General features: G+C 40.1%; 1 protein-coding gene across 1 annotated transcript in view; it reads right to left on the bottom strand.

Moving 5' to 3' along the window:
* Window positions 1–308: 308 nt before the first annotated feature.
* Window positions 309–14,679, bottom strand: part of ptpn4a (protein tyrosine phosphatase non-receptor type 4a) — an 87,112-nt gene continuing 72,741 nt past the window's right edge. Inside the window, exons 17-27 of the mRNA XM_063887786.1 lie at window positions 14,541–14,624; window positions 14,267–14,323; window positions 12,940–13,096; window positions 11,034–11,200; window positions 10,155–10,245; window positions 9,935–9,996; window positions 8,098–8,244; window positions 7,260–7,388; window positions 4,714–4,862; window positions 4,162–4,297; window positions 309–4,076 (exon numbers count right to left, since the gene is read on the bottom strand). Of these exons, the coding sequence (XP_063743856.1) occupies window positions 3,651–4,076; window positions 4,162–4,297; window positions 4,714–4,862; window positions 7,260–7,388; window positions 8,098–8,244; window positions 9,935–9,996; window positions 10,155–10,245; window positions 11,034–11,200; window positions 12,940–13,096; window positions 14,267–14,323; window positions 14,541–14,624 (1,605 nt within the window). The 3' untranslated portion in view covers window positions 309–3,650. The remainder of the gene's footprint in view (window positions 4,077–4,161; window positions 4,298–4,713; window positions 4,863–7,259; window positions 7,389–8,097; window positions 8,245–9,934; window positions 9,997–10,154; window positions 10,246–11,033; window positions 11,201–12,939; window positions 13,097–14,266; window positions 14,324–14,540; window positions 14,625–14,679) is intronic.

Below are 14,679 nucleotides of genomic sequence, written 5' to 3' on the forward strand. Positions count from 1 at the left end.
AATTTAAAAGGAGATGTAAGTTGTAAGTTATTCTATGAGATAATTTGACGTTATCATAAAACTTAAAGTTCTTTTTTTTACGTTTAAGTTAAATAAAATCTAGAAACTATTGAAAAAGTTATTCGGGTTGAGCACTTGTTCTTCCCGCTGGTCACGCTAACATTTCCAAACCTCACTTGTACAGTGTGGAAAAAGTAAAGGGATCCAAAGCCACGTCTCCATGCTTTGAAAGACAAGCTTTAATTGTTCACAATCAAGCTTATAGACAAAGCACCGAAAAACAATGATATCAGAAAGAAACAAGCAACTGAAGACAAAGGTTTTTATGACACAGGTAGGAGTTAACCAAGGGTATAATACGGTAAAACATTTCTCAATTCTTTTGTGATTCATTATATATACACTCGCTGTTATAGATTATTATCTCAAAACAAAAAAAATTGAAATTGCAGTCTTGAAATACACACCATTTGTGTCACATTTAAATCATCTGAAAAAAAAGGGGGAAAAAATCAAATAAAAACAAAATCTTTCTGCTCACAAATGATTTTCCCTTTTATTTTAAAGATTTTTTTTTCATATACAACATTGTATTTACACGGTCTAGTATTATTTACACAAAATTAACAAGTGGCACTGTGTAGTTAGGAGTTATTTTCTTTTTTTGCCCCTACCGGTCTTATTTTGAAACTAAATAAAAACAAAAGAATAAAAACAACAGAACTTAAATGCTTAATATCAATTTTTTCCAGTAGCACTACCTGCCACTCAGCCTTCTACGAAGTGCTGTCCTTTGCCTAACCCGACTACAGCTGTTTTGTTTATCTTTACAAAAATACAACTAACCCCGAGCCCTCCCTATGTCTGGTCCCCTCAAACTACCTTTGATCAGTACCCTAAACACACACACAGTACCAATTATGTGTCAACAATGAAACACTTTAAACACAGATGGCGGCCTTGATTTATAACTTATTAACTTTTCACAGCGGGGCCCATGTTTTAGTTCCCTGTTAAAAATGGTCAGTTTTGTTTTTTTTGAAATCATTGATTCATCATGAGGCCTTCAGCGTTAATTAAATTTGATTTCACCCTGCAGCTGAATAAAAAACGTTAACAATGCTAAATGGTTGGGGGTTTTTTTAGCTCATACACACGGAGTCGTCCAATGAGAAAAACAAATCAGTCAGTCATTCCCTGGCTACAAACTCATGGTATTCTACTCATATGTCATTTGCCTTAAGGCTATTTAGAGAGTGGAAAATTATCACAAAAAAAAAGGCATCTGGGGAACAACAACACGAAAAATAAGACTGTGGATGTTACGTAGGATCTGAGAGAGGTCAGGTTTTGAGAGAGGGCCATGATATAGGTGAGTTTTTTTTAAAAACAGAGAAAGATAGCTTTTGTTGATGTGGCCGAAGTATGATTCAGCTGTGTTGACATGTTTACAGGCATAGATTCAGCCTTGTTTTTAGGACAGGCTTTAAAAAATAAAAAGACACTCCCCAAGAAGGATCTATTTGAGTTTTTTGGAAAAACTTTAGATTAGGTTTGTGTCACTATGGCACAACCCTTCATTCCAGTTAATGGACAAGCAGGCTTAGACCAGACAGCTAACAGACTACATGTTAGAAATAGAGGAAGGACAGAGATGTATAAAAAGATCTGAGAACACACACTCTCACACACTCACAGCAGTAAGGGTTTTCCAGCAGAATCCAATGACAGCAGGTACCAATAAGTAAAAAGATTCCAATTGATGAAGAGGCTACACTTCATTCCATACCACTTTGTTCAGTTTTACCTGTACTGAGAAAAAGACTCTATTCGACGCTGGGTTTTGTGAATTAAAAATACAAATCTTGTTACTCATTAACAAATCATCTTGGCACAACATGTGCTTAAAATTAAAGTACCATTGGGAAAGATTATTTATAAAAAATAGAGGAAAATTAATGGGTGAATGTTCTGTTTGTGCTGCTTCTTTGAACTGTCAACTGTACTCTGGCAGACAGACAGATTTAGAGACAAACTAAACAGCAAAGGTTGGTCTAAAGCTCCACTCCAGTGACCTCTGAACCCTAACCAAGATTTTAAAAAGTATTAGAAATTCTTTGGAAATACGAACTTAATGAGTTTGATGCATGGGTCATATGACAACTCCATTTTCTGCAAATGTTTTAAATGATTTAAATGTCCTTAAAAAGTGGAGAGGTCAGTGGAGGGAGCCTTTAAAATGTTTACGATTCACGCTAAAGGCTGAGATCAGTTCACCGTCAAGTTATCAACAAGTTAAGTAATTCTAAAATGGAAATACTGGTTGCATAAAAGTTTAAGCAGCTTTTTACCACTTTAAAACTAATTAAAAGTACTTGTGTCAGATGTTTTTTTTAACATTATTTGCGTACCAGGTTCTAAAACAATTTTTTTATTGTCAGTGTCTGGCTCAAGGACACTTCAGAAAGGGACCCAGAGTTGATTTGAAAATCAAATTGAGTGAATATCGATTTGAATAAATAAAATGAACTGACCTCATCCTTGATTCTTTAGCTTTATCAGCCACGGTGGCTAGGAATTAGCTTAGATTGTAGCTCAGTGAGGTCGAGTGTCTAGCGGGGCCTCTCTTTTTGACACCAAAATCGTCTTCCTGTGTTAAATTAGCATTAGCATTACATACTGTAAGTGAATTTGTTTTGTTGAAATACATAATTTTCTGTCCCTGTGTCATTCAGTGGGAGGCCTAGAGTAGAGTAAAAGGGGTGAAAGAGAGGTGCCCAGTAAACACCGGCCGTAAGGATTGTAGATTTTCTCCACCACGGCAAACAAAGTTTGCTTCGGAGCATTTGTTGTCCGTAAAGCTCAAAAACACAGCACAAAGCAGAATCAAAAACACAGCTTGCCGCAGCATTGAACAAGAGGTGAGATGTCCATCTGTCAGTCTGCACTGTCAGGAACTCAGAAAGCCAAGAAAGATAAGTACAATAAATTAAATCAGTTTTTTTCCCCCATCGAAAAAAGGCAAAAAGAAAGTAAATAAGTAGTTAGAAGAAGAGGAATACTTTACTACCTAAAAACGTAATCAGGAAAGCATGAAGCTCTAGATTCATACAAACAAACATACATGTTTCTTTTTTTGTTTTGTTCAGTGGACAGGGTTTGACACAAACTAAAAACACAATAAATACTCTTTCTGAGGAACAAAAGATACGGTATATCTCTTTATCAGCTAAAAGGACACTAAAAAAAGGCAGGTCCGTCTGGCAGACTCGCTTGGAAGGGGACAGGGCGACCCTTTGAGGAAAAAAAAAACGTTCCATCCATTGGGGTGGCGGCCCTTCCCCTTCGTACTTATGGCACTACAGCAATTCCCCATCCACGTTTTATCCTTTCGAACTTTTCTCCCTTTGTAGACTTTTATTTTCACCCGGAACATAGAATATCCCCCTAATGGTACCTTTTCAACACGTCTGGGATTCTTTTTTTATTCTAGCTTGTCCATGACTTTCACGTTTGTTTGTTCATTTGTTCGTTTGTGTGTCCTTTTTTTATTCCATTTTCTCAGCGTAAAGTGCAACAGTGCTTTTGTTCTCTCCTCCGGTCGCCTGGCAACCTCCCGGTAAACCCCGGTGACTGCCAAAGGTCAAAAGTTAGGGGTGAGCAGGGTCGGGGTCAGGGTTCTCGCTGGTCTCCGTGTTAGCGCTAGCAGCACTAGCAGCACTAACGGCGCTGGCGGCGCTAGCGACACTTGCGACGCTAGGCTCCTCCACCTCCTCGTCCTCCTCGTCCTCTCCGTCTTCTGTCACTTCCCCCACGTCCAGCACCTCCACCTCTTCGTCGTCGTCGTCCTCTTCATCCAGACCTTCTTCCAGCAACTCCACCGCAGACACCACCTCCCCGTCTTCCGACGCTTCCATCTCCGATCCTTCTGCGGCCTCCTGCTGCTCTCTCTCCTCCTCCTCCATCCCGTCCTCCTCCACCTTTTCTCTCAGCTGGTAGACAACGGTCATGAATGGTTTGACCAGGCCCTCCTCGTACACTCTCAGGATGGCCTCGCACACAAAGCGGTACTGGCTCTGCAAGGGAGATAGAGAGACATATTTTAGCGCAGGGTATAACATGTAAGAGCAAAGAGACAAAAACAAGGATGTGTCTACGTACTGGAGTTTGTATCATCATGGCCCTTTGGTCTCTCATGGTCCTGACGATATCCAGAGGAAACACTGGCTGACCGCACTCCATTAGACACAACGCCGTCTCCATGGTGATCAGAACCCCTGTTCGACCAATGCCAGCACTGGAAAAAAGAAACATTTTATTTGAAGAGAATTAAAGTAACAATGAGAAAAAAGTTGCCCAAAATAGATTTTCACATTTTCTCCCAAATCAGATAAAATTCCATAAAACATCAGAATTCATGACTTTTATGTTCCTCTCACAAATGTGTAATAATTCTGCACTAGCAGCGTTGATTAAAGTCAACGCAATCATGAAAAACAGTTGTGATAGACATAGTAAGTGGACTGCGTGTGCCATCTCTGTTATTTTACTTCAGTGGGTCTTTTGAGGACACCATTTTCCCATTTTAGCAATACATCTGCACTAAGGCTTGCATTGTGAAAGTAGCTGAGTTCAGTCAATCGTCATCAATCACAGAACATTTTTGATAACGGGTCCACCTCTTAAAATATTTCCCAGAAAGAATGAGCATACCTGCAGTGCACCACCATGGGATGGTCCTGTCCTGCCCGTTTTGTCCGCACCAAAGCCACAAAGTCCAGGAAGTCAGTGGAGTCATCAGGAACGCCGTGGTCAGGCCAAGCTAGGTACTGAATCTGGGTAAGCTCTCTCTGCTGCTCACTCTGAACACACACACACAGAGGAAAAAGAGAAATGACTTAATACTACATCTCCATGTTCCTTTCAGAAAGTCTTCTTTATTATCGGAAACAAACTGAGAGGCTTCTCTCTCACCTCAGTCAAGACCTTAAGCTTAGTAAGTGATGAATAATTCTCAGATATCGCTCATCCTCAGAGCCCAAAACAGGTTATTGTATTTCATGTGGGCGACCTCCAAGCTTTTCTCATTGAGCTCTGTGTCCTGGGGGGGGGGAGACTGCACAGCACCCTGTTTGTGTAATTATGGCCTTTAAACACGTTATGAAACAGGGCAATGTGAATAACAAACAGTGGGTTTATTTCTTCCGCTCCGCTGGGCCACTTTGTGATTCACGTTGTTCTTTAAACATCAGATACTGGAGACAAAATCTCTGCAACTGCAAAATCGGCATTTAATGTTGCTGCAATCAAACAATGAATATATGTCAAGCTTTATCTTTTGTTCAATTAAAAAGGGAAAGGAAAACTGTAGCAAAAAGTGAGATTTAAACCCAACAGGGACACAATGACAACGACACACACACACACACACACACACACACACACACACACACACACACACACACACACACACACACACACACACACACACACACACACACACACACACACACACACACACACACACACACACACACACACACACACACACACACACACACAAGAATGTCCTCACAGAATGGGTTGTTTGTCAACGCTTGGGCCCCACAACTATAGCAAAAAAAAGACACATATACACAAACACACAGCAGATAACTACTGAACGCGGTTTGATGTGCAACTCAGAGCCCCACGGTCCTTCTTTAATATTGCCATGCTGCATCGCCATGGTAACACATCTATCTCCATAGCAACAATCACAGGCAGAGGAGAATGCTAATTGCCTCCTCCAACAGCCATATATTTCAAAAGGTCACCATACATAGGCGACACACGGGGAAGTTATCAGTAGAACACAGACCTAAGGAAACGACGAGGATCATTCTGCCATTAAACGTTAATTTTTATGCAGCACCCCTTGCCCTCAGCTTAGTGGCTGAGGGACACTAAACAATGAAATAGAAAATGTAAGGGGACCTTTTCTGAAATCATTTTAAAACCTTTAACTCAAGACTTATTTCTCACTTTAGTTTTGTCTTTCTAATGTTTCTCTGTAAATGTTCAATCTGTATGAATGTATCAATTTTTAAACTTCTCTTATTCATTACTACTACAGTGTTAATATCAAATATTATACTCTGTTGCAGTTACTCATCTGTTATTTTTTTGAGTTGATTTTGTTAACTTTTCATTGCAATTCTTTAGAAAAACAAATAAAGGCCTTAACTTTAGAACAGTTTTCCTCCTGCCTTCACAAACTTTACACAGGTATTTACAAGTATTGATCGTCTGAATATAGAGAAAAAAAATTCATAAGCTGCAAGTCAAGACCTCATCTCTTTCTCATATCACAAAAGTGGAAATAACCAAAATGCAAGTTTAAAAAAAAAAATAAATCCATGTGTGTCTCTGAATGAGCCGTAGCGACACCGGACTGACTAACAGAGCAGCACATTCTGTGAAGAAGCAACCGACTGTTGGTTCTGGTTCCGCTGTTTTTCGTCTCGGTTGCTGAAGCAGACTTTGCTCCGTTTTTGGTGTCGCTGTACCGCTGTAACTAAGCTCTGTCACTCACTGCCTCACTCTGCCTCACACAGTGACTGAAGTCGCATCAGTGTGCATGTCACAAAACCAGATGTGTAGGACATGTAGTTTATGGGCAACGAGCTTCTGTAAAGCTGAGTGTAGCCATATAATAAAGGTATAATATTCTTTGAAAACTCTCACGGGCCACATCAAATGAGTTTGCAAGCCGGATTTGGCCCGCAGGCCTCGAGTTTGACACGTATGCTTTAGAAGATGCAACCAAAAAGTTCAGATGATGTGTTGAAGGCATCAAAAGGCTTCAACGTTAGTAAGTAAGACAAACACACATTGTATCTATTTATGTTTTCCAAACAACCATCGTCCCACTCTCTGTTCCTCTCTTACTGTTTTTTTCCTTCCTATTCCACTAATGTGACTGACTGGGGCGGTTGGGGTTGTCATAGTAACCAGATCCCAATATGTGTCCCGCATACTGCAGCGTGAGCCAGAAAAAGAACAACCCACACTGGTCACTATGGCAACACACCTCCTCGGGGTCCACGGCGGCTCATCCTTCCTGAGACGCTGGTGCTGCGCTCTGATTGGACGCCGCGCCTCCCTCTGTGCCGCCTTCGCCCTCCTCTTTCCCCTGCTCTGCTTCTTTCTCTTGTTCCTCTGATTCAAAGCTAATTTACCTTTCTTGTTTCTTCTCTCTTATGAATTTGTGTGTTTACCTGTATGTGTTCCAGAGTCATCTCCCGGACAAGGAAGGCCGAGTTGCCCTCTTCGTTGTGGCACGTTACTGTAAAGTCTCCGTAGGTGGCGCTGCAGTCTGGATTGGGCCAGTACTGGTGACACTTTACCTTTAAAACACAGTCAGTATACCCGTTAACTAAATGTCAACTGGTCACAACTGTGCAGGAATCACAGGTCAAGGCTACTGAATAAGAATGCCCACTATTAAACTGGTTTAATTCACAAAAATATAGCATTACATTCACTCAGTCAACCTGGAACCATTAAAAACTTTCAGCAGAATATAAAAAGTATTTATTTTTATTTGCTGCCAAGATATTTCCCCTTGGGAATAAATACTTATTTCTTATTTCAAAAATAATAAGCAAACCATGCCTACTTAAACATTTATACCGGCTTTGATGATTAAAGGGGCCCTATTGTGCTTTTTGGGTTTTCCCTTTCCTGTAGTGTGAAATATACATTTTAGTGCATGTAAATGGTTTTCAAAGGCTAAAATCCCAAAGTTTCCTCCAGAGGGAGTTTCTCTCCCACACACGCCCCCCCCCTGCTGGAAAAGCCTCCATTAGAATCCTTTGTTTACTTCTGTAACATAGTGACATCACTATGAAACACACACATTTAACATGATAGGCTGTGAGCGGGACATCTTGAAGCTTTATTGTATAGTTGCGGCCAGCAATGCCACATGTACAGCTATTGTTTCTGAATATTCTTTTTCTGATGAATTTACACACAGCAATATCTTTCTCTCAACATGCTGCAGTCCATATGTGTTTTGAAGGTCTCGTCTTTGAAGTTTTTTGTCCTACATACCCGTCCTCTCTCGACCTGTGTAGTCAGCATGACCACCATGGATGAGCCCTGCTCCCACGTCATCTGCCAGAAGTCGGGGCAGGTGTTGGGCAGCGGGCCCTGGCACGCTATGTAGCGGTTTATAAGACTTGAGGCTGGAATCTCCATCTACAGAGAGAACAACACAGAAATAGAGACACACAGATATGAGGTCGACATAGCTTCGCTTTAACAGCTCTAAATTATTTTCAATTTAGAGGATGGCTTTGTGTATTTTTAGCCTTGTAAAGAGCTAAATGTTCCCAGGTTACTCTAAAACAACTTCAACTTTTGCCAAAACAAATCATGCTGCTTCCAGACACACTCTTTAATACTTTATCGTGATCTCAGTGGTTGGTCTCTGAGTCTCTCACAGAGCCAACAACGTTATTGTGACTCCATGCCATGCGATAATGCCAAGTTAACAGCAGCACAGGGTTGAATAAACAGAGGGATATGTTGAGTGAGTTGTGCAACTTTTTAAGCTGCTCTACGATTCCCAAAAAATCTCAACTTCTTTGTAGCCATAAAAACTATATTGATTATTTCCATAATCATTTCTAAGTTACTTTTTACCACACAAAATGGTAATTGGTTTAACACACCTGTAAGATCTACATTAGAATGTAAATATATTTGATAAAAAGTATTTATGCTGATTTGACTGAGTACATAGGTGTTAAATATCATGTGAACTCAAGTTTATACATTTTGCACAGTTAAGTATATACTGATATGCTGAAGTTATGCTTCTGTTTGTTACTTTTCTGTTATAAAGTGCTAAATGTCCTTATTAACGATAAGTGAGAGGGTTGTAATGCAGCTTTCAGTGCACATAGTCAAAAAAAGTTTTTAAACAGTAAGCACAATGCTGGAATTTAGCAACTTTGAATATTAACGTTCTTGACATGGTAACCAAGTTTTAGGTAGTTAGTTTTATGATGCAGTGTTACAGAATTAACACCAAATCAAGGTGATAGTGGACACGGCAAGATAAAATATGTCTGAACATCAGCTGTCGTGGCGCTGTAATTGAATTTCTATAAACGCTTGCTCAAGTTCTACCTGCCTCACATGTGCATTGAATAAATGATTTGAAATATTATGGAATACAATTCACATCGAACAGCATGAATACTCAAACATTTACCATGCAAAGAAAATTAAATGAAAATACCACCTTCATTTCTTGTTTTTTTTTAGACTATGCTTGGTACCATCTGTTTTACAGTAGGCAGCAGGATGTGTCTAATGAGTTATGACATTGATGAGAAAATGTAATGTAAAGGGTTTATTAGATGAGTGAGAGGCGGGGGCGAGTGTCCTTCACGCTCACAATGAGCCATTATTAGGCTACAGAGATAAACAATCAGAAAAGTCTATCCTTGTTTTACACAGCCTCTTAGAAAACTAACAATCATTTTATTCCCTTACATCTTTTAGACCTTACTGGCTGTTTTACATGTGCAACTCTATCAATAAAGGTCCTGACAGGTTCAATATAGCCATTACAAGGGTCTGTGTAACAAATAGCTTAGGTTCACTTAAAAAAAGGCATTACTTAAACAGATGTCTGAAAGGGGCTTACAATAATAGCACCCATAAGCTGATGATAGCTATATTGGCCAACTCGAAAACATGCAAAACATTAACTCACAATGTTTTCCACTTGTGTTTGATTCATTCACCACTATGGCGACCCATAGTGTTTAAACATATGTTTTGAGGGTTAGCAAAAACAGACCACCCATAAAGCCTCTAACGGGCGAAAAACACTGAGGTATTGTTGCGAGAGAAAAATGAGGAGGAACAAACTCACATTGATGTAATTTGCATTGATGTAGTCATCTGTGCTTTTCAGAATGACTCGCGTGGCATCATCTGCGGAGAACAAGACAAGAGAGGGGGTTGAGATTACAGACAGAAAGACAAAAAACTACTGACAAGGAAAAAAGAAAGAAAGAGTATGATGGAAGAAACATCTGAACATATTTAGGTAAAGAAGAAAACTGAAATAGAATGCTGTGTGCCCTACGTACAAGGAGAGATGTCTCTGTAGCGATTTTTGGAAACGTTCTGAGGTAATTTGGCACACAGCATGGTCATCCCCGGCCTCTTCCTGTACAGTTGCTGTAAGAAAAGGAACACATATTAGAGTTGTGGTAACTGGAGGAAGCTCAGTACTAATTTGCTAAGTATTTTGTGAGCATGAGTGCTTTCCTGCAATGGGTTAATTTGTGTGAATGTGTTTGCATCTAACACGTTTTTAGGAAAACAGCAAGCCGTATTGCTGATAAGGATGAAGGACAGGAAGCAACGGAAATTTAAATGAGGAAATAACTCCGGCTGCTTAAAAAAACATTAAACAATCAAAAAAAATTCCAAAAAAATAGGGTTAGGGACAAAACAGGTAAAAAAAATGGATTGATAAAAAGTCCAAAGTAGGGATTTTCCAAAAAGAATCTGAAAATTCTGATGTGAAGTGGAAAATAGATGAAAAATAATTGGATGCAGTGGAAGAACTATTGAAATTATAAGTTGCAATTTGATTCAGCAATAGGGAAATACTTGTGAAATTACCAAATTATCATAAATGTTTGGACGTTTTTACGTTTGTACATAGCTGTACATTGAGTCTTTTCATGAGAAAATAACATACTGATTGGAGTTAAACACTGTTTTAATACGTTTTTCACGTAAATCTCAGAGAAATTATATTTGTTTTTTGCAAAAGTATGACTTTATAAATACTGAGAATATTTGAGTTGTACATTTTAATCTCAAAAGCTTTTCCCAGAGTAATACTCTCCTTCCTTGGCTTTTTATTATGACTTTTTTCCCTACAATGGCCCTAATACGCCACTATATATATATATATCCATTCATGTGTGTGTTTATTGCCATGTCTTTGTCCTTACATCGAACTGTGCCAGTATGGCTCCACCCATCAGGCCGTCCTTCAGTGTGACCATGGAGTCCCTCAACGCATGCTGGTCTAGCTGGGCGGGGTCCTGAGGGGACTTCTCAGGGATATACTGAAAATCTGGCTCCGAGTCAGCCTTCTCCTCCACCACGTCATAGATGGCTGAAACAAACAGAAAATAAATATATTAAGGTTTATGTACACACAGCTGTTTATGTAGGTTGGGGCTCGGGGAAGGCGATTTACCTTTTAGTACATAATGAAGGAAAGCGTCACAACCTTAACCCTGCACCTTAGGGATATACAGTGCATCTGATTGCAAATATGTACATGCCTTAATACATTTAAAAAACTGCAAAATTATATAATATGAAATATTAGGAATTAAATACATTGATGCAATCTTATATTGACTGATGTAAGACGAGACCGAATCCATAAAGCCCCCTTTGACCCAGTTTGAATACCAACAATATCTATGTTTCATCATTTTTGTAAAAGCTCCCCTCCCACATCGCTGATGCAGATTAAAGAAAACGATTTCCATCTCCCTACACAACGCACACATATAGCTGAGATGTGCAGAAAGCAAAATGTAAAGTTTTATCTCCTATAAATTACCAGAGAGATATTAAGTGGTCCAGAGAAGAGCAGAAGAGTGAGCACTGGTGAGCAGATGTGGAGCTGTTAATCTTCAGGAGTGTTGCACCAGGTGTTTGCGTTTTACACGTTGCCTAGTGCTCACTAAGGGGCCCTATTATGCTCAGTCTCAGGTTCATAATTGTATTTTAGACCTCTACTGTGACATGTGCACACGTTTTAATGTTCAAAAAGCTCTTTATTCTTCTCATACTGCCTGTTCTGCAGCACCTCTTTTCACCCTCTGTCTGAAACCAGAGCCCAGTCTGCTTTGATCGACCGCCTAGCACGTGCTATGTGTTAGAACACTAGCCAATAGAAGTGCTCACTAGTGATGTCATTATGTTGCTGAAGTAAACTAAGGAGTCCAATGGAGGCGTGTGTGGGAGAGAAACTGGGATTTTAGTATTTGAAGACCATTTACATGCACAAAAACCTATATAACACACTACAGGAAATGGAAACCCCCCTCTGTAATAAAAAAATTTAAAAAGTGGAGATGAAGGCAGCACTGTTACTAAATGGGTTGCAACACACAAAGTACTTATTAAGGAGATTAGCTTTTATAAAATGTTTGCACTCCTAGTTTAAGGCAGAGGCGGAGAAAAGTGTTAAAAAGAAGGAGACGGAAACTAGTTTTCAATAACGTTCATGAAGGTTTGAAATAGGCCTGGCTAAAGGTTTTAAGAACTGCTGGGTGAATGTAAGTAGGGTTACGTTTGTGCTAAGTATTGGTTGCTTAGTCACCTTTCTGATACCATATATGAAAAAAATGTTTTACAGCAACAAGAGCGATACCAATTTGAAGAAACAACAACAATGTAAAGATTAATGAAATATCAAAAAGGCACAACCAAAAAAAGGGGAAATAAAAACAATTACTTAATTTAACTATCTTATGAATGAAGGAAAAGATAGTACATATGGGGAAGGTAAATAGTGGGGCTAGTCTTTAACTGTCATACACTTCTTTTCTTAATGTACTGTATAGAGGATAGAACAGATAGCATGATTTAAAGCATCATAAGTGATGGTTGTTGAAGTATTTTGAAAACTTAAATATACAGAAGGTGGCTTAATCAACAGCAATATCTTACATTCCAATACAACAACAGACACAGCAACCTTTTTTAGACTGTTGTCATCACACTGGGATTACACTGTTCTATTACACTGCGCATTTTTTATTTGCCCCTGTTGTTACCATCTGCTGTATTTGAGGGTAAGTTAAAGTGGAGATCCGACCGATGGGAAGCACTCACCGTTTGGCCTGACCAATAGGATGAGCTCTCCAGAGTGGCTCTCGCAGCTGGCTTTGATGAACATGACCACCTGGTCGTGGGTGTGGTCAGAGATGTCCCGGCCATTAATTAGGACCACCTGGTCGCCCTCGTTAAGGCGAGGCACACACAGGTCAGCCTGAAGGGAGGAGAGGAGGGAGGAGGAGGAGGAGGGAAGGGAAGGGAGGGGAGGAGGAGGGGAGAACGGGGGGGAGGAGGAGGAGGAGGAGGAGGGGGGGGGGAGGAGGAGGAGGAGGGGGGGGGAGGAGGAGGAGGAGGGAGGAGGAGGGGGGGAGGAGAGGAGGGAGAGGAGGGAGGAGGGGGAGAGGAGGGAGGAGGAGGAGGGGGAGAAAGGAGGGGGTGAAAGGAGGGCAAAGTTCAAAGGGAGAAAAGAAAGAAAAGACAAAAAGAGAGACACGGGTGAGATACCAGCGTTAGTACTGAGTGTTGAGTTGGATAAAATGATTCTTATACAGAATAGAGTGTGTTAGGTTACATAATGCTAAAGTAGTAGCTATTTGTAAAGCTGCATTTGTTCCATCACATGCATTACCTCAGCACAAGTGAAAGACATATACTCCAGGGTTTTTTGAGTGCGCTAACCAGCCAAAATTAGGCCCCACTCACTTTCTGGTGACAATAATGCATTAGAGCGAGGTAGAAAATAGTAGGTCCTTCGTGTCTTAAAACTGCTAAGTCATATATTGCACCTCAAACAACAAATAAATCTGAGTTACTGTACTGTTTCTTTACTTCCTCTGCAGACAAAACGACAATAAAAGAAACAATCTATTCAGAAACCACAGTTTCAATGTAAGCCTGATGCCTGCCACTCCTCCACCAGCAGACCAACCGGACATCCATCCACTATTTATTCGGAACTTCGTAAAAACAAAGCTGTCTCTGCTGCCTGATGGTCAATTCCACAGGATTTTTCATATTTTTGGAGTTATTATTCAGTTTTTGAAGAACAGAAATATTGTTTTCTGGCATCACTTGAACATTTTACTGGGAAAATTGGCATTTTAGTATGAGGATACAGCGCCCCTGTTACCTGGTTTAGAAAAAAACCTGTACTCTATAGGTACAAACTATAAATGCATACAGCCCTACTGACTATATGTGTATCAATCGATTGACCAAATACTTAGATATCGATACGATTTTGTAGGCTTGACTATTGCTGCTGCTATCAAATATTTACACCATGAGATTTTTGACAAGTATTCATATATTCATATTTAAGACAAGGACATGGCATAATCTACACTCATGTCATGTAATCTTTATAATATTAAAATGGACTTACTGATGTTCCTGGAGCCACTCGAGACACAATGATGGGCATCTTCTGGTCAGCTCCCCCCTGGAGACACACAAGTAGATCAGCTAACAGCACAAAGTATGACACACGTTTCTTCTGTTTCCAGGGAAGAGTAAAGGGTTTAGGCAGGGAGTAATGTATTAGTCACGTCTGACAGTTTTTGCCAATGATCACTTGGCATAAACAAGAGATGGAGAGATGAGCCATGGAACAACAAAGACAAAAGGACCGCTGTGTCTCAATTAGTGTCAGCGCTTACCTTGACGTTGAAGCCAAAGCGTCCGTGTTCGTCGGGTCTCATCTTGATCAGGACCAGATTATCATGGGGGACAACTCCATTTAGCTGCAAGAGTAATTTTGGACACAGATGCATCAAATACATATTCTCCAGTCTGTCA

The sequence above is a fragment of the Eleginops maclovinus genome, chromosome 7 (assembly GCF_036324505.1).
Source record: "Eleginops maclovinus isolate JMC-PN-2008 ecotype Puerto Natales chromosome 7, JC_Emac_rtc_rv5, whole genome shotgun sequence".
Taxonomy (NCBI): Eukaryota; Metazoa; Chordata; class Actinopteri; order Perciformes; family Eleginopidae; genus Eleginops; species Eleginops maclovinus.